We start from the raw sequence: 18,999 nt of genomic DNA, 5'->3' as shown, positions 1-18,999 counted from the left end.
GGCACTTCCGGCAGCATCAGCTCCCGGGCGGAAGTGCCTGTGGCAGGCAGGCGGAAGGTTGGAGCGAGGGCTTTACTGGCGAGGCCGGAAGCCCTGGGAGGCTGCCGGCGCCGGTGGGAGGCGGGGCTGCGGACCGCAGAGGACGCGGTGGGATACTTGTGGTTCCCCACCTTGGCAGAGCTGAGGTTCTCCCCGTGCTCTCGAGCGGTTGCGGGGAAGTGTTGTCCTGAGCTCTGCTGACTGCTCTTCCTTCTGGTTTCGTCCGCCTTCGCGGTTCCGGAGCTAGCCTGCGCGGGTAGGGATGGACGAGGACAACTTGGAGACTGCTCTGCAGACCTACCGGGCCCAGCTTCAGCAGGTAGAGCTGGCCCTTGGTGCTGGCCTGGACGCCTCCGAGCTGGCAGACCTGCGCCAGCTGCAGGGCGATCTGAAGGAACTGATCGAGCTCACCGAGGCCAGTCTGCTGTCGGTCAGGAAGAGCAAGCTGCTGGCTACAGTGGACCAGGAGCACCCAGCGCAGGAGGATGCCGAGTACTTGGCTTTCCAGAAGGCTATAGCGGAGGAAGTGGAGGCGCCCGTCGCCCCCGGGGATGACTCGGAGACGGTCCCTGGGAGTGAGGTGCGGCCGGGACCCACCTCCCCTGCACAGGAGGAAGATGAGGAGGACCCAGATCAGGAGGAGCTGAGCGGTGCTAAAGTGAATGCCCCTTACCACAGCGCATGGGGCACTCTAGAGTACCACAACGCAATGGTTGTGGGCACTGAAGAGGCAGAAGATGGTTCGGCATGCGTTCGCGTACTCTACCTGTACCCTACCCACAAGTCCCTGAAGCCCTGCCCTTTCTTCCTGGAGGGAAAGTGTCGCTTCAAGGAAAATTGCAGGTAAAGCCATCTACTAAAGCTACTAGCAATGAGGAGCACTCACGCAGGACCACCACTGTGGCCTGCGCCTTCACGACTTGTTCTCCACCCCTGAGAATTGATAGTAAGGCGAGCTTCGCTTCAGGTGGCTGTCAGGCTTTTATAAAAGTGGTCTTCATGTGCTTAGTTAGAATTTCTTCCTTCCTTCCTTTAATTTTTATTTATTTTTTATTTTGGATATAGAGTTTCTTTGTGTAACCCTGGCTGCCCTGGAACTTGTTCTGTACTCAAGACTCAAAAATCTGCCTGCCTCTGTCTCCCGAGAGTGCTCAGATTAAAGGCATGCGCCGCCACCGTCCGGCTTAGATTTTCTTGCATAAATCAACAAGCTCGAAAGGGCTTGTGTTGAAAAGATGAGGCAGCCCATTATCAATATTCTTCTCCAGGCTAAAACGTTTTTTCTTTGAGACAGCAGGTATCCCAGGCTGGCCTTGAACTCCTCATCCTCCAACTTCCACTTTCCAGGTGCTGGGATCACAGATGGAGGCCACCACTTCTCCTGGGCTACATCCGAGGCTCTGAACTTTTTTAAAAAAAAAAATTTTATAGTTATACTGAGGACAGAACCAGGACCTCCAGACAGCCGGCTACTCTACACCTCTACACGTTATCCTCATCCACAGCTTCCATATTTACTGAGTTTACTTTCTTAAACTGTTCCCATAGTTTGATTATGTATGTTTTCAAACTCATAATCTCTTGCTAATTATTTACCCTACTTCTCCCCTCCCCCAGACTACTTGAAAGCATCTTTCACAAGTTAAATCTCTTTATTGAAGAATCATCAGTTAACTTGTGTGCTAAAGGCCCACATTTGTTGCTGTGAATCGGTGTATGAGCAACCAGATCACATCTCTGGCACAAACTATGTTCCAACCCCATTAGTAAGACTGGGGCAATGCATTTATCAGGAGGCATGGTACTTTAACTAAGTCTCTATCATTCAGTTTTATCAATAAACACTTGGGAGGCAGATGCTGGGGTGAAAACCTGCTAGCTCAGAGGCAGAGAAAGCACCCAGATGCTTCCCCTCTGCTGTCATTCCAGAAAGAGAGCTTTTCCTTCTCCATCTCAAGAAATGCCTCCAACTGGATCTCTATCCCTTCTACTTCCAGGTTTTCACCAATCAAAATTTAGAGATTAGGGACTTCACTGTCAACTGATATATAATGCAAGACTTTCAGTCCAGCCAATCAGACTCATTTGTTCTTTCTGCTGTTGGGAACAGCCATAATGTTTTTAGAAAATTAAAATACATAACAACTGTTTGTATAGTTTAGAGATATGGGGGTCAGATATTGGTAGGTTTCCCTCTCACCTGAATTTTGTTTTACCCTACAGGTAAAATTGAGTCTGAAATCAAAATGGAAGTACTTAAGAAAGGTGCCTTGTGCCCGTTCCCAATAACTATTTACTCTTTTTTCTTGGGACACTTTCTCTCGCTGACCCATCCTCTTCCTTCAGATGTTTCAGATGTCTAGTGGTCTCTGGATCTCTTAAGTGGATGCTTTCATTCTCCTGAAAGGATGAAGGCAAAATCCTGCCCCAACCCTAACTTTAGGGGATCCTTTCTTGACAGGTGTAGTTGAACGTTTTTGTCTGGACTGTTAGCTCCTACTAATGACATGGAGACTTACTATTAATTACGACAGCTCGACTGGTAGCTTAGGCTTGTTTCTAACTAGCTCTACATTTCCCCCACTCCCTTTCCTTCCTCAACTCTCCTCTTGCACCCTCTCACCTGCCTGTCCTGGAACTCGCTCTGTAGACCAGGCTGGCCTTGAACTCACAGAGATCCTCCTGCCTCTGCCTTCCGAGTGCTGGGCTTAAAGGCATGTGCCACCACCATCGCTTGGCTCAAGGCTATCTTTTAGACCTTAAAACATTCTCCTCAATAAACAATGTAAACTCATTCCTCTCAACAACATACATTTTACACCTCCTTTGTGAGGTTGTTTTTTCTTTCTGAATTTGGTAACAAAGAAACTGTAACTATAACTGTCTCATCTCCAGCTCCATCAGAGACCCAGGAAGGACATAATCTGACCTGAGTGAACAGAAGTGTAGAGCAAACAACTTCTGAAAATACAGAAATGATAGGAACATATGGTTGTCTGGACAGTCACCCAAAGTTCCTTCCTTTGTAATGTTGGGGCATCCATATTTGACTACAAACCTAGAGTATTTGACAGACTTTTCTGTGAAGCAGGAATTCTGAAGGACTAATCCTAACTTGTCTGGTCAGAGTTTGGCAGACAGTTTCCTTTGTGCCCTTGAGTTGAGGCACGTTGTCAGCCGTTGAGGCACGTGCTGCTTCTTTGCCCAGCGACTAGCTTTTACCACAGTGAAAGAAAATTCCATATGGAGGTTCTTCAATGCCCATTACCCTTTTTCTGAAGTAAATTGGTGTTGCTAGGAACAGACAGATCTCATTGTCATGAAAAGCCTTATGTTATTAACACAGAATAAATGCCATATTCTGTAGGTGTTTGAAGTGTTTGAAGACCATCTGTCTATTCAAAATATAACTGTTTGGGGCTGGAGAGATGGCTCAGCGGTTAAGAGCATTGCCTGCTCTTCCAAAGGTCCTGAGTTCAATTCCCAGCAACCACATAGTGGCTCATAACCATCTGTAATGAGGTCTGGTGCCCTCTTCTGGCCTTCAGGCATACACACAGAAAGAATATTGTATACATAAAAATAAATAAATAAATAAATAAATGTTCAAAATATAACTGTTTGATCTTGAAAATTTACCTAACATGACTATAAGTTTGATTGTTATAGATGACTAACTACTAACCTATGTTTCTTTAATATCCTGAATAACTTGCAAAGACTAAAACTTTAACCTTTTAAAATGAATTGCATAGGTACAATAACTTAAATAAGAGTAAAAACATATATACAGTATAACAGAAATAACCTTATATTTGTATCTATATGTAAAAATTCATACCAATGTAAAATATTTGAGACTAGTGGGTATTTAAAAGTAGACTCAACAATCCACCCTTTTATCCCATCATTTCTATACTATATCCCCCTTTTTCCCTTCAGTAAGAGATCCCTGAATCTAATCTTCTTTGTTTAGCTTTCTTCCTGAACATGACCAGTAACAACTTATAACCAATCTGCTAAGTGATGAAAAACATCCGTAACCTACTGAACGACCAAAACCACCCACCCTACCTCTCGAGAATGTAGGTGTTGTATTCTCTAGACTATTACCTGTTGTCTGGGGGTGCTGGCATTTTTAGGAGCTCCTGGGAAAATTGGGGTAGTGGTCAAGTCCTGGGACACCTTGCTGTAACATTTGTTGTTTAGTCTCTGTGCACAAACCTTATCTGCAGTCCTGGCTAGAATAGTCTGTGAGGCTGGACCATCTCAGCCAGCAGCCTTGAGCTGTTCTGGATGCAGAACTCCAAGTAAACTGCTCAGAGGCACCCTGAGAGGCTGGAACACCTGCGCCACCCAGCTTCATGGGTATCTGGTTCCCTTGCTCTGAAAACACAAATTTTCAAAAGTAACATACATATCTGCATTAACACAAGTATGAAGTGTGTGTTGTGCACAAGATTATTTTTTTGTTCTATGATGCCAAGATTTTCAAGGGGCCTCCCCTAATCAAATTCAATCTCTATCAGCCTTGAATTAATCCACAGCCTTTTGTCTTAATTTAAAGGTGTGTGCTAGGGCTGAGCCACACCACAACTAGAAGCAGGTTCCTTCAGTAAATAACACAATCTTGGGGTTCATATTGTGATCAAATATCCTGCAACAGAGGCCTCACTTGTTAACCCGAATGAAAGAGGTACTTTTTCAGTTTGGTTACCAAGTAGTACAGGTCATATAGGAAAAGGAAGATAAATGCTGGGTGCTGGGTGGGTGTTTCTGTCTTGTTTACTTTTCTTTCTTTCTTTCTTTCTTTCTTTCTTCCTTCCTTCCTTCCTTCCTTTCTTTCTCCCTTTCTTTCTTTTTTTCTTTGAGACAAGGTTTCTCTGTAGCTTTGTAGCTTTGGTGCCTGTCCTGGAACTAGCTCTGTAGATCAGGCTGACCTCAAACTCAGAGATCCGCCTACCTCTGCCTCCCAAATGCTAAGATTAAAGGCGTGCACCACCACCTCCCAGCTTCTTTGTTTACTTATTTTCTAAGACAAGAAATTTATTTGTTTAGAGACAGAGTCTCTTTATTACGTGTAGTCCTGGCTATCTTGGAATTTACTGTAGGCTATCCTCAAACTCACAGAGATCAACTTGCCTCTGCCTCTGAAGTGCTGGGATTAAAGTTGTGCACTGCCACACTTTACTTAGCTACTCTTAAAACCCTGTTTCAGAAAATAGTGGTATTCTTATAAATTCATAAATTTAAATGTATTAGATGGATTTTTTTTTCCAAGACAGGGTTTCACTGTGTAACACCCTGACTGTCCTGGAACTAGCTTTATAGACCACTCTGGCCTCAAATTCACCGAGATACACCTGTTTCTGCCTCCCAAGTGCTGGGATTAAAGGCATGTGCTACTACTCCCTGCTTTGATGGTTCTTATTTCAGTATAGTTCTAATCTTCATTGAGCTTCAGATTGCCCCAGTTTTGGCCTGTGGGGTCTCTTCAGTTTGACTGTCCTATCCAGATGTGAACAGCTGACGCTGACTGCTTCCTTACTGTCTGATTCACATCACTCCTGCCCAGATGTGGTCACTTGCTTTCTCTTGGCATCAGGATCCACGTTGCTGATTATCATTGACCAGACATTGTTTTGAGGTCCTTCCTGGGGCAGAAATAACAAATGTTGGTGACATGTACATTTATGTGAGCATAACATGTATAGTGTGTGTATAAAATCATACACCTGTATTTTTAATGACTACCATGTTCTTATTCAGCCTCTCCTGAGTCACGTGCTTGCTTTTCCATCATAGGATCTGGCTAAGGGCACAAGGAGATAGCTTCCAAATATGTATGTGAGCTGGGCCGTGGTGGCACAAGCCTTTAATCCCAGCACTCAGGAGACAGAGGCAGGTGGATCTCTGTGAGTTCGAGGCCAGCCTGGTCTACAAGAGCTAGTTCCAGGATAGGCTCCAAAGCTACAGAGAAACCCTGTCTTGAAAAAAACCAAAAAAAAAAAAAAAAACAACCAAATATGTATGTGTGTGTCTGTCTGTACCATGTATGTGCAGGTGCCTGCAGAGGCCAGAAGAGGGCACTGATACTCAGAAATTGGAGTTACAGGTTGTTGTGAACTACCTAATGTGGGTGCTGAGAACAGAACTTGGGTCCTCTACAAGAGCAGTAAGAGCCCTTAATGCTGAGTCAAATCTCTAGCCACTTCCCCTCCCCCACGCTTTCTTGTCTCATCCCTCGGTACATACATGACACTCAGAATTCACAGACACAAGAGGATGGTGACGGATGGCTGTCAGAAGTATTTTTATAACCCACATTCTCCTGACAGTGTTTACAGTGATCTGAGATCTCCATTGTGGGCGCTTATGGTCTTTATCTCAGCTGAATAATGAGTCTTTTGTCTGAATATTAGCATTTGAGGCATTTTGTTTCTATGAAGCACGTGTTCTGGGAGACTCCTTAGGATGCACTTATGGGTAATGTTGGGATGTTGGCTTGTTGAAAAGTTTTATTTGTATCCTTAATATTTATGCATTTTTTTTCTCTCTCTCTAGACAGGGTTTCTCTAACAATCCTGGCTGTCCTGGAACTCACTGTGTGTACCATGCTGGCCTCGAACTCACTGAAATCTGCCAGCCTCTGCCTCCCAAGTGCTGGGATTAAAGGTGTGCACGACCACCACCTGGCTTTCTGCAGCTTTTTTATTTAATTTAAAAAGTATGATGTATCCTGGGAATCAAAACAGGTGGTGTTCCTCTGAGCTATTTTGAAGGTTCTGGATGGGCATGACAAAGGCCCTTCATCCCTGCCCTTGGCAAGCAGAGACAGATGTCTCTGGTGATACTTTGTTTGTGCTTTAACAAATAAAGCTTGCCTGAAGATCAGAGTGGGGAGCTAGTCACACTAGTTAGCCATAGAGGTCAGGCAGGGGTGGCACCTTTAGTCCCAGCACTCAGGAGACAGAGGCAGACAGATCTCTGTGAGTTCAAGGGCAACCTGGGCTACACAAGATTTAATCATTCCAAAAGAGAAGCAGAGCCAAGGGGTGGTGGCTCACACTTTAATCCCAGCACCAGGGAGGTGGAGATAGTAAGTGGCAGGACTGAGCAGAGAGAAATGCAAGGCAGAGACAGGCGCTCAGGATGCCGTCTGAGTATTTTTGTAGAGGTAAGAACTAGCGGCTGGCTGCTCTGCTTGTATGATCTTTCACCTTTAAGACTAATCAGCCTCAAGCAACAGATGTGTCTTTGAGTTCCAGGCACCCTGAGTTCCAGGCTAGCAGGGGCCTTCATAGTGAAACCGTCTTTTTAAAAGATCAAATTGAAGGCCTTCTGAAGCTAGTAATCAAACTAGTGACCTACGATTGCTAGGCAGTGAGCTACATCTCCAGTCCTGGAAGTCAGTTTTACAGGATATAAAAATTTCCTCAGAGTATATGTGATGTGTATGATAGGTTACCCATACTCTAGTCAGTGGCTCCGTACCCATGCACATACGACAGGATTGATTCAGTTTACTGAGTTATTTTTAAAAAGCGGGGAGGAGACATAGAGTTGGGATGAGGACATAATGTGGGTGTTGGAGGGAAATAAAGGATGGATATAATATTTAATTCTATAAATGTATGAAATTCTCATTTTTTTAAAGGAAAAATTCTTTCTTCACATTTTTTTTTCTTTTTTTAAATATTAATAGTTTAGGGGCTGGAGATGGCCCCGTGGTTGAGTGCCTGTTACTCAGAGGGCCTTCCTTCTGTGCCTAGCATGCACACTGGTGACACAGTAGCTGTAGCTCTAGCTTCAGGGGATCCTGTACCCTTTTCTGGCTCCACAGGTGCCTTTGCTTCCATGTATACTTTCCCCCACACAGACAAACACATTTACACATAATTAAAAATAAGCAAGCCTTAAAGTTTAGTAGTTTTTTACAGTACATCTTGATGTGGATCATTTTAAGGTGATCCTCAAAACCATGGTCTTCCAGTAGATAGTTGCAAATATTTTGGGGTGGGGGCAGGGTCTTACATGTCTAGGCCACCCCAAACTTGCCTTGTAAATGAGGCGACCTTGAAGTACCGATCCACCTGCTTCAGTTTCCCAGAATGCTGGGGTTAAAGGTGTATGCCGACACATCTGACTTTAATGGATTCTTGGATTGTCTCCATCTTTTAGCTGTTACTAGTAATGGTGCCAACTAAATGTTGTACAGGTATTTGAGTTCTTGTTTTCAATTATTTTGGTTTCATTATCTAAGAGGTATTTTATCTTTTATCCTTAAAGACATAGGTTATATAGTCGTGGAGTTCCTGGATCAGCATGGCCAGATTTTTTCACAGTTAGCTATACTGTTTTTCTTGGCCACAGCAGTGCTCAGGAGTACGTTTCTCCATGTCTACCTGTAGCCAGAGACTGCACTTTGGTTGCCTGGCCGCCCAGACCCAAATAATCACACAGAAACTATTAATAACAACACTGCCTGACCAGTGACTCAGGCATATTTCTAGCTAGCTCTTACATCTTAACCCATTTCCATGGTGTTACCTCATTTTCTAATGTCTTATTTCCTCAGCAGCTGCCTGGTATCTCCTCAACTGCACCTACTCTTTCTCTATAGCTCTGTTAGCATTTCCCCCCTGGCTGTACTCTGCTAAGCCATTGGCCAAAACAACCTTATTCATCAACCAATTAAAGCAGCACATACAGAAGGACCTCTCGCATCATCCACCCAACACTTTTTTCCTGTTGTTTTGAAAAACAGTTATTGTCCTGAGTTTGAAGAGTCATCTCATTACAGCTTATGTTGTTATGGATTTATTTTCACTTGTTTTTTTTTGGGGGGGGGTGTTTGTTTTGTGACAGTGTCTTACCATGTAGCTATGGCTAGCTTAGAGCTCACTACATAGACCAGGCCAGACTCAGAGATCCTTCTGCCTCTGGGATTAAAGGTATGTGCTGCCATACCAAGCTTATTGTTTTTTATTTGTTTGTTGAGATTTTTTGTTTTGTTGTTGTGTTTTTTGTTTGTTTGTTTTTTGAGACAGGGATTTTCTGTAGCTTTGGAGCCTATCCTGGAACTAGCTCTTGTAGACCAGGCTGGCCTCAAACTCACAGAGATCCGCCTGCCTCTGCCTTCTGAGTGCTGGGATAAAGGCGTGCGCCACCACCGCCCAGCTCAGTTTATTGTATTTTTTTATTTACACAGTGTGCTAATCATATTTTCATGGACCCGTTGGCTATACGGCTCAGTAGTTAGGTGGTTAAATCAGAAGGATAAAAAATTTTGAGGTCATGAGGCTGGAGAGATGGCTCAGCAGTTAACAGCACTTACTGTCCTTCCAGAGGACCCACACTGGGCAGCTTACAACTGCCTGTAAGTCTAGTTCCAGGGGATCTGATACTGTCTTCTGATCTTCACAGGCACTTGCACTTACGCACATACCCACACACACAAAACTTAATAAATATTCTTTTGTGAGTTCCAGATCTGGGCTAGCAAGATGCCACCCAAGCCTAGCAACCATGGATTCCCATGGATATCAAATGGAGAACATCCCCATTTATAGCTGGTTGAATCATTTGTAGTGTACGGGTGTTAGTTTTTTTTCATATGCTTTTGTATTATAGAGATGGTTTTGCTTATTTTCTTTCATTCATGAATGTGGTATACTCAACTGAATGATTTTCATGTGCTGAGCCAGCTATACTTGCCTAGCAATGGTGTATAATCGTTTTAATGTGCTGCTGTTTTGATTTGCTAGTATTTCTGTGAGAGATTTTAGTCTGTAGAGTTTTGTTACTATTTGGTGTGTGTGTGTGTGTGTGTGTGTGTGTGTGAGAGAGAGAGAGAGAGAGAGAGAGAGAGAGAGAGAGAGAGAGAGAGAGAGAGTGTTTTCCCATGGCTCTATTTTTCATCCAACCAAAGCACTTTCTAATCTCCTGATTTCTTCTTTGACTCATTCATTAATTAGGATGCCTGCTACTTTTAGTTGTACACTAGGAGGAAGAGGCAGGAGGATCTTGAGTTTAATGCCAACCTGGACTACATCGTGTGACACCTCTTCTCAAACACACACGTGCACGCACACGCGCACACACACAAGTGTTATTACGAGGGCTGGCTCATTGACTAAGAGCACGTGGAGCTCTTACAGAATACTCGTTTGGTTTCTAGCACACATGTCAGTTGGCTCATGACTTCCTGTAACTCTAGCTTCAAGGGATCCAAGGGCTTTAGTTTCTGTTAGCATTCACACTTCCATGTACATGTCCACAACATGAATACAGGTAGAGGTACACATAATTAAAAATAAAATAAAAATTTTGAAATAATTTTTTAACTTGCACCCTTTTCTTTTAATGACAGATTTATTTGTTTAGTTATTTATTTATGTATATGAGTGTTTTGTCTGCACATATGCCTACATGCCAGAAGAAGACATCAGATCCCATTATAAATGGTTGTGAGCCACCATGTGGGTGCTGGGAAATGAACTCATGACCTCTGGAGGAGCAGCCAGTGCTCTTAAACCTCTGAGCCGTCTCTAGGCCCTAACTACACCTCCTGGTGTTTAACTCACTTACATTTAAAGTGGGGACTATTGAAGAAGGATGTGTGCTTTACCTGTCATTTGTTTGCTATTAGCTTTCTTTTTGTTTTTCTCTTACCAGTTCACTTTTCTGCATACTTTTTGTTTTCTGTTTTTATTTTCAACTTTTATATGTATGGGTATTTTGAATGCATATATATATCTGTGCATCACTTGTGTGTCTGGTGCCCGTGGAGGCCACAAGAGGGCTTCACTCCCTCGGGACTAGAGTTACAGACAGTTGTGAACTGCCTTATGGCTGCTTGGAATTGAACCCAGATTCTCTGCAAGAGCAGCTAGTACTCAACTGCTGAGCCATCCCTCCAACCCCTTTATTTCCATAATAGTTACTCTAGTATGTGGTTAATATCTTAAATTTATAACATAAATTACTACCAAATTATCTTTAATATTTCAAAAATTTCTGATCCTGTGTAGACTCACATCTGTGTATTATTAAAAGTTGCATCTTTGGGGCTGGGGGTGTAGCATGATTGATAGAGTGCTTCCCTAGTGTGCATGAAACCCTGGTTCTATCCCTCAGGCTGTATAAACCCAGTGTGATGGACATTCCCATAATCCCTACATACTGGTCAGAGTCCAGAAGAGGGCATCAGGCTATCTATCACTCTGTCTATTCCTTTGAGTCAAGGGTCTCTTTCTGAACGTTGAAGCACGATGAATAAAAACTCAGAGACAGAAATTAGGGTTCATTCTGAAGACCAGAAAAGCAAAGAAGCCAGCCACAGGTTCTTACCTCTAACTCAATCAGAAATGACAGTCCTGCCTCCAGGAGTCTCAGAATGAGAGCTGTCTCTTCCCATTTTATAATCCTCTCTAGTTCTGGGATTAAGGGCGTATACCACTACTACCTGGTTTCTATGGCAAACTAGTGTGGCTTCTTGGATTAAAGGTGTGTGTCGTTGCTGCCTGGTCTGTAAGGCTGGCCAGTGTAGTTGTTTGACTTTTCTGATCTTCAGGCAAGCTTTACTTATTAAAATACAAATGAAGTGCCACTACAGAATGTGGAGCGTATGTTCCAACCTAGACGGGTCAGCAAGCCCCAGTGATCTTCCTGTCTCTGCTCCCCTGGGAACTGGATTGCATGTGGGTGTCAGCTTGTTTCGTGAGTGCTGGGATCCAAACTCTTCTTCATGCTCGGGCAGCAAGTGTTCTCGGCCACTGAAATCTCTCTAGGTATCGTTCTGCTGCTCTCTCTCTGTCTCAGGAACTTCAGGTGTGCATGTGTTGGTTCACATGATGTTTGATGGTGTGCCTGTAGGTTCCCTGAACTCTGCTCCCTTTTCTTTTCTTTCCTTTCTAGTCGTCATGTTGGATATGTACTGTAGCCCTGTCTTCAAGTTCAGTTTCTGTTGCAGGATATTTGATCACACTGTGAACCCAGAAGCTGCATTAGTTGCTGGAAAAGCCTGTTTCTTGTTGTGGTGTGGCTCAGCCCTAGCACACACTTTTAATCTAAGAGCTTTCTGCGTAGAATTATATAAAGTCAATCATATGCCAAGAGCTGGAGCAAGCAACCAGTTGACAGGAAGTGAGCATAGGATTATTAAGAAAAAAACTTCACGAGGCTATATAGACACACACGACGTAGAAGGGAAGGGCATTTTAGTTTGAGAAGGCTTCTGTGACATTGGTGAAGGAGGAAGGTCAGCTGGGTCTGTCTCTGCCTCTCTGAGCAAGAACACTTTAACCACAAGTCTTTATTGGTAAAATCGAATGATTGAGATTTTGTTAAAAACAAGTTTCTTCTGACTTTTTTTTAAAAAAATATTTATTATGTATACAGTTAGCCAGAAAAGGGCACCAGACCTCATTACAGGTGGTTGTGAGCTGGGAATTGAACTCAGGACCTTTGGAAAAGCAGGCAATGCTCTTAACCACTGGGCCATCTCTCCAGCCCCTCTTCTGACTCTTCAATTCCTTTGGAGAATTTTTCATTTCAGTTAATACTTTTTTAGCTCCAGGATCTCTATTTAATTCTTTTTTATAGCTCCCTGGGGTGGGAGATAACTGAGGACTGAATTCAGGGCCTGTGATGCTGGTAAGTGCTGTGCCAGTGAGCTATTACAGCCCTGTGTCACAAATAGTTTATAGTGGTTTTAGACAGCTACACACACACACACACACACACACACACCACACTGGGTCAAACAACACACATGCTCCTAAACTACGTCTTCATCCTTGGTTTCTAGTGAGAAGTTATCTGTCAAATTGTTATTTCTATATATGTGAAGAACACCCCACTCTCTCTTGCTATTTTTAAGGGTTCCTGTCTTTGGCTATCCTTATCAGTTTATAACTTGTCTAAATGTGATTTTGTGTTTATTCACTGGGGCTTCAGTTGATGAACTATTTGGAAAGGATTATGTGTGGCCTTGTTGGAGGAGGTGTGTCCCTAGGGGGTGGGTCTTGAGGTTTCAAAAGCCAGGCCTAGTGTATCTGTCTGTCTATTTGTCTGTCTGTCTCTTCCTCTCCCTCTCTCTTTCTGCCTGCCTGCCTGCCTGCCTGTCTGCTTTCCTCCATGATGGTAATGGACTAACCCCCTGAAACTGTAACCATATCCCAATTAAATGCTTTCTTTTATATGAGTTGCTTTGGCCAGGAGGTGGTGGTGTATGCCTTTAATCTCATAGGGGAGAACAAAGAGTTGCTTGGGTCATGGTGTCTCTTCACAGGAACAGAACAGTAGCCAAGACTAAGTTTCTTGGCTTTGTAAACTCATGTTTTTGTTGTTGTTTTTTTTAACCAAATATGAGTGGGTTTGTTTGTTTGTTTGTTTGTTTTGGTTTTTCAAGAAAGGGTTTCTCTGTGTAGCCACAGCTGTCCTGGAACTCACTCTGTAGACTATGCTGGCCTCCAACTTAAAGATCTGCCTACCTCTGCCTCCTAGTGCTGGGATTAAAGGTGTGTGCCACTTACAGATCTCCTTTGAGGTCTGCTAAAATCAACCTCTGGACCAACTCTAGTTCCAGGGAATCCAGTACCCCATCCTGGTCTCTGAGGGCACTGCACACATGTGGTATACATATAGACAAGCAGTCACATGCACATAAATTAAAATTAAACAAATCTTTAAAAATGAAAAATAACTTTTGTAGCTAAATCTTTGCAAACACTGTTACTTCTTTAAAATCCTTTCTTAGAAGCTCTTGTTGGGTAAAAAAATTAGACAAGTGGGGCATCTAGTCCAAATAATCCAAATCTGAAATACTCCAAAGTCTAAACTTTGTGTACAAGCAGAGCAGGACACTGAGTGTCCTCTGTTGCCTCCTCCGTATTCCCTTGAGACAGGACCTCTCAGCCTGGAGCGCTCTCTCTCTCTCTCTCTCTCTCTCTCTCTCTCTCTCTCTCTCTCTCTCTCGGATAGCAAGTTCCAAGCATCCTCTGTCTCTGTCTTCCTCCACAGGACTGGGGTTCTAGGTATTCAGGTCCTCATCCACCTTTTTATGTGGGTACTGGGGATTTACACTTGAGTCCTTGCACTTGCCCAGTGCACACTCTTACACACTGAGCCAGCTTCCTAGCCCCCTCAAATCTAAAACTTTTTGAGCACTAATATGATACCACTAATATTTTTAAAAAATACAAATTGGAAACACTTGCTTCTGATTGTAAGCATATTTTGCTGTTGTTACTGTTGCGTGTGGATGTTTTGCCTGCATGTATATCTGTGCACCACTTGCGTGCCTAGTGCCTGCGAAGTCCAGAAGAGGGTGGTGTCAGGTCATCTGGGACTGTGAGCCACCGTATGGGTGCTGGGTATTGAACCTGAGTGCCCTGTAAGAGCAGCTGGTGTTCTTAATTGTTGAGACATTTCTCTTGCCCCCTTCAGAAATGCTTATTTATATGGTAGAGAGGCATTGCAGTGTGTCACCGTGGGAGCGTGGACATCAGAGGAGGACAGCTTGTGGGAATCAGTTCTGAGCCCCAAGGTTCAAACTCAGGATAAACCCCTTGGATACATCCTTTTGTCCTCAGTTCTCAGCTGAACAAGACTTCGTAGTCAGTGTTCACTGTGCTTTGGTGGCACAGCCTTTAGCTGTGAGTCTAAGATGGTTGGTGTGAGAGGTACCCCTGGAATCCTGTTGTGTCTAAGATGGTTGGTGTGAGAGGTACCCCTGGAATCCTGTTGTGTGTAAGATGGTTGGTGTGAGAGGTACCCCTGGAATCCTGTTGTGTGTAAGATGGTTGGTGTGAGAGGTACCCCTGGAATCCTGTTGTGTCTAAGATGGTTGGTGTGAGAGGTACCCCTGGAATCCTGTTGTGTGTAAGATGGTTGGTGTGAGAGGTACCCCTGGAATCCTGTTGTGTGTCTAAGGTGGTTGGTGTGAGAGGTACCCCTGGAATCCTGTTGTGTGTAAGATGGTTGGTGTGAGAGGTACTCCTGGAATCCTGTTTGTGGGTGTGAGCTGAGGAAGTTCTAGCCTTTCCTCTGTTCCGTCTCCTTCTTTCCCTACCCACTCATTACTGCTGAGAAGTGAATCCCCTCAGCTGCTCTTTTGGGGTTAAAACAACTTCCTGTCTGAAATGATGACATATAGTGGTGGCTGGTGGTTAGCTTTTTCATGCCTTTATTTGGCAAAGCTCATGGCTGCAATCTTCTGTGTCTCCACATTTCTTCTTCCTTTTCTGTCAGATTTGGTTTTGGTTTTAATTTTACATGTGCACAGATGCATAAAAGACACAGCACCATTATTGTAACTAAGTTCTTCTAGTTTTTGTTCCAGCTTTTGAGAAAGGATCTCTTTGTGTAGCCCAGGCTGACCTCAAACTCATGATCACCCTGCCTTGACCTTCCAAGTGCCCATGTCCAGGGAGAACTTAATGTATCCCAACATCTAACACATCTGCCTTGAATATTAGTGTCAAGAGGATCATGTTTGGTGAGAGGCAATGTACTATAGTCACAAGGCTCTCTGCCACATTGTCACCCTAACCTAGAAAGCTGATAGAAGCACAGGCCATCTCCCCAAAGTAGCCCTGTGTGTCCTAAGAGAACATTCCAGTGTGTATACGTGTGTGTGCGTGTGTGTGTGTGTGTGTGTGGTGTGTTTTAGAGTATATGTATGTATGTATGCAGGTACCTTCTATGCATTTATGTGTTTAGTATGTATGCATGCATGCATTTGTGTTGTGAGAGTATATGTACATGTGTGGGTACACTCTGCATTTATATGCATGTATACAAATATGTTTACTGTGTGTAACTATATGGTAGTATATGCATGTGTGTGAGAGATATTGTATATATGGATATACAGGTATATATGAGCATAAATTTGTAAGTGTATGTATATGCATGAGCAAGTATGAGAGTACCTGTATATTCATACGTGAGTATATGAATGTATATGTGTATGAGAGAAATGTATGCATAAATCTATAGGTATGAAAATATAGATGTTTGGGGCTAGAGAGATGGCTCAGCAGTTAGGAGCACTGGCTGTTCTTCCAGAGGTCCTGAATTCAATTCCCAGCAACCACATGGTGGCTCACAGCCATCTATAATGAGATCTGGTGCCTTCTTCTTGCATGCAGTAATACATGTAGGCAGAACACTTTATACATAATAAATCTTAAAAAAAAAAAGAAGAGGAGGAGGAAAAGAAAGAAAGAAAGAAAGAAAGAAAGAAAGAAAGAAAGAAAAGATACGTAGACGTTTTTATTGGTGTGCCTGTCTTGACTTCTTGAATTTCACTGCATTATAGGCAGTTCCCTGTTGATAGTCTCTGGCTCGCTTGCTCCTGGAGGGCCATTTCTAAGCCACTGTCTCCTGTGGTTGTATCTACAGGTTTTCCCATGGGCATGTAGTCTCTGTGGATGAGCTGCGTCCCTTCCAGGATCCAGACTTGAGCTTACTGAAGACCGGCTCTGCGTGTCTGGCCAAGCACCAGGATGGGCTTTGGCACCCAGCACGGATCACTGGTGAGATTGCCTGCAAGGACATACCTGGTGGGGCCCTTTCTGAAGCATCCTTACTGTTCTTATAGCCATTCTCCACCTCTGGGTTGGTTTTTTACTTCATCTGGGCCCAAGAGGAACAAGTCTGCCTTTGCCCCAAGCCCCTTTCCTTCCTGCAAAGCTGCTAACCTACAGCCTGTCTCTGTCACCCTAGATGTAGACAATGGGTACTATACTGTCAAGTTTGACTCACTGCTGCTGAAGGAGACTGTGGTGGAGGGGGACGGCATCCTGCCTCCTCTGCGTACTGAGGCTACAGAGTCATCCGACTCAGACAGCGGTGACACAAGTGATTCCAGCTATGCCAGAGGTATGGCAGAAATCAGCAGTGCCCAGAAGCCAGGATGGTGAGGGCGTAGAAAATATTGGTGATAATAACCTACACAGGAACCCAGCTATCGGGATGGAGTGAGTCTGGCTTTGCTTAGTAATCTACAGGAGATGGCCTGAGAGACCAGAGACTGTGTGCTGGGCCCGAGTAACTTTTGCCTTTAAGAAACAGACACAGTAGGCTGGGCGGTGGTGGCGCACGCCTTTAATCCCAGCACTCGGGAGGCAGAGGCAGGCGGTTCTCTGAGTTCGAGGCCAGCCTGGTCTACAAGAGCTAGCTCCAGGACAGGCTCTAAAGCTGCAGAGAAACTCTGTCTCGAAAAACTAAAAAAAAAAAAAAAGAAAAAAAGAAACAGACACAGCAATCATATGCAACAGTCAGAACTCTCTGAAGCAAGGTGGCACCACACTGTCAGAGAGAAGGGAATGTTGGCGCTGTATCTGCCAAGGAGTCAGAGGAAGTAACTGGATGTAGAGTGTAGGGAAGGTGTCTTTCAGATGGCTTCCCAGATTTAGAACTTGGGTGCCTGGTACGTAGGGCAGAAGAGATCTTGGCAGATGGAAAATGTGTCTAGGTAAAATAGAGATTTCAGGAAATAAAACTAGGTAATGTATAGTCTTCTGAGAGACTGGTTAGGATGAAGGTAGGAAGATGTCTCAGGGAAGCTGTGCTATGATTGGTGATTTCTGAGCTCCTGTCCATCATGGCAGATAGGAAGCTGAAGCAGTGAAGTTGGTCACAGTGCAGCCATCTCTCAAGCAGAGTTGTCAGGTGTGCCAAGCTTGCTTGGGGAATCTGAAGGGACCAGAAGTCCAGACGAGGCCCTACCTAGGAACTAAGTTCTTGCATAGCGTTGGCTAGAGCCCATTACTTGGAGCTCTCTCTCTCCTGCAGTGGTGGAACCAAACACAGTGGACACTGGGACCTGCAGTTCTGCCTTTGCTGGTTGGGAGGTACACACACGAGGCATTGGCTCCAAACTCCTCGTCAAGATGGGCTATGAGTTTGGCAAGGGTGAGTGTGTGCTGCCCTGAGGTGGGAGGGTCACCTCAGCCTGTCCAAGTCTGGCAGAGGTGGCAGAAGGCCCTGTCTTTCCCAGGTTTGGGTCGGCATGCAGAAGGCCGGGTGGAGCCCATCCATGCTGTAGTGTTGCCTAGAGGGAAATCACTGGACCAGTGCACAGAGATACTGCAGAAGAAGACAAAGGGAAGCCAGGCTGGGACCAATAGGCCTCCAAGATGTCGGAGGAGTGGTGGTAGACCCGAGGGCCGCCCACCCCCTCGGAATGTGTTTGACTTTCTGAATGAAAAACTGCAAAGCCAGGCACCTGGGGCCCCAGATGCTGGGGTGGACACTCCAGGGAGAAGGAACAAGGACATGTATCATGCCAGTAAAAGTGCCAAGCAGGCTCTGAGCCTGCAACTCTTCCAGACTGAGGAGAAGATTGAGCGGACCCAACGGGACATCCGGGGCATCCAGGAGGCCCTAACCCGGAATGCTGGCCGGTATGTGTGGGGTCCAGCTGAGGTAGCATGGGCTCCGGTGGCTGTGCCCATGGGATGCCCACTAAAGGTCACCTGACCTGAGTAGCCCGAGTCTGAGGTGGTCTGAGTGGGGGCCTGGTGTGGGAGCCAAGAGACGGTGCTGACCAGCAGGCTCTCCCTAGGCACAGCACGACAGCAGCCCATCTGCAGGAGAAGCTGGAGGGAGCACAGCGGAAGCTGGGTCAGCTACGCGCTCAGGAGGCCGGCCTACAGAGGGAACGGCGGAAGGCAGACACGCACAGGAAGATGACAGAGTTCTAGCAGCCCTGCCTGTATTGTGGATAGAGCCCTGGGACCCAACTCCCAACTGCCTTGGCAGAAAGACACCTAAAGAGCACCTGAAGGAGAGGCCAGCCCGTTCCTAGGCTGTGCCTTATTCAGCCTTGCCAGCCTAGAGTGTGTGAACACTACCGAGTAGATGTGGGGTGAGCCCACCTACCAGTGTCTTGGGGTATCTCCTTAGTGAGGACATTAAAGTTATTCCATCATAACTTTTCTCACTGGA

The 18,999-nt window shown here is 44.9% G+C and overlaps 1 protein-coding gene across 1 annotated transcript; it reads left to right on the top strand.

Annotated features, from left to right (window-relative positions):
• The first annotated feature begins 16 nt into the window (after nt 1-16).
• Nucleotides 17-18,994, top strand: Zgpat (zinc finger CCCH-type and G-patch domain containing). Its single transcript, XM_038329811.2, has 6 exons — nt 17-882; nt 16,450-16,583; nt 16,774-16,929; nt 17,845-17,964; nt 18,050-18,455; nt 18,617-18,994. Exons 1-6 carry the CDS (start codon nt 302-304, stop codon nt 18,753-18,755), a joined length of 1,536 nt encoding a protein of 511 aa, XP_038185739.1. The 5' UTR covers nt 17-301; the 3' UTR covers nt 18,756-18,994.
• The last annotated feature ends 5 nt before the right edge of the window (nt 18,995-18,999 follow it).

This window comes from Arvicola amphibius, chromosome 5 (assembly GCF_903992535.2).
Source record: "Arvicola amphibius chromosome 5, mArvAmp1.2, whole genome shotgun sequence".
Classification (NCBI taxonomy): Eukaryota; Metazoa; Chordata; class Mammalia; order Rodentia; family Cricetidae; genus Arvicola; species Arvicola amphibius.
This window is presented reverse-complemented; position numbering and strand designations above follow the sequence as displayed.

Excerpts from the sequence above, each read along its gene's own strand:
- Zgpat (XM_038329811.2), top strand. The coding sequence starts at position 302 with ATGGACGAGGACAACTTGGAGACTGCTCTGCAGACCTACCGGGCCCAG. Across the intron at positions 17,965-18,049 it reads GGGCTATGAGTTTGGCAAGG|GTTTGGGTCGGCATGCAGAA; the intron begins GTGAGTGTGTGC and ends TGTCTTTCCCAG. Across the intron at positions 18,456-18,616 it reads CTAACCCGGAATGCTGGCCG|GCACAGCACGACAGCAGCCC; the intron begins GTATGTGTGGGG and ends GGCTCTCCCTAG.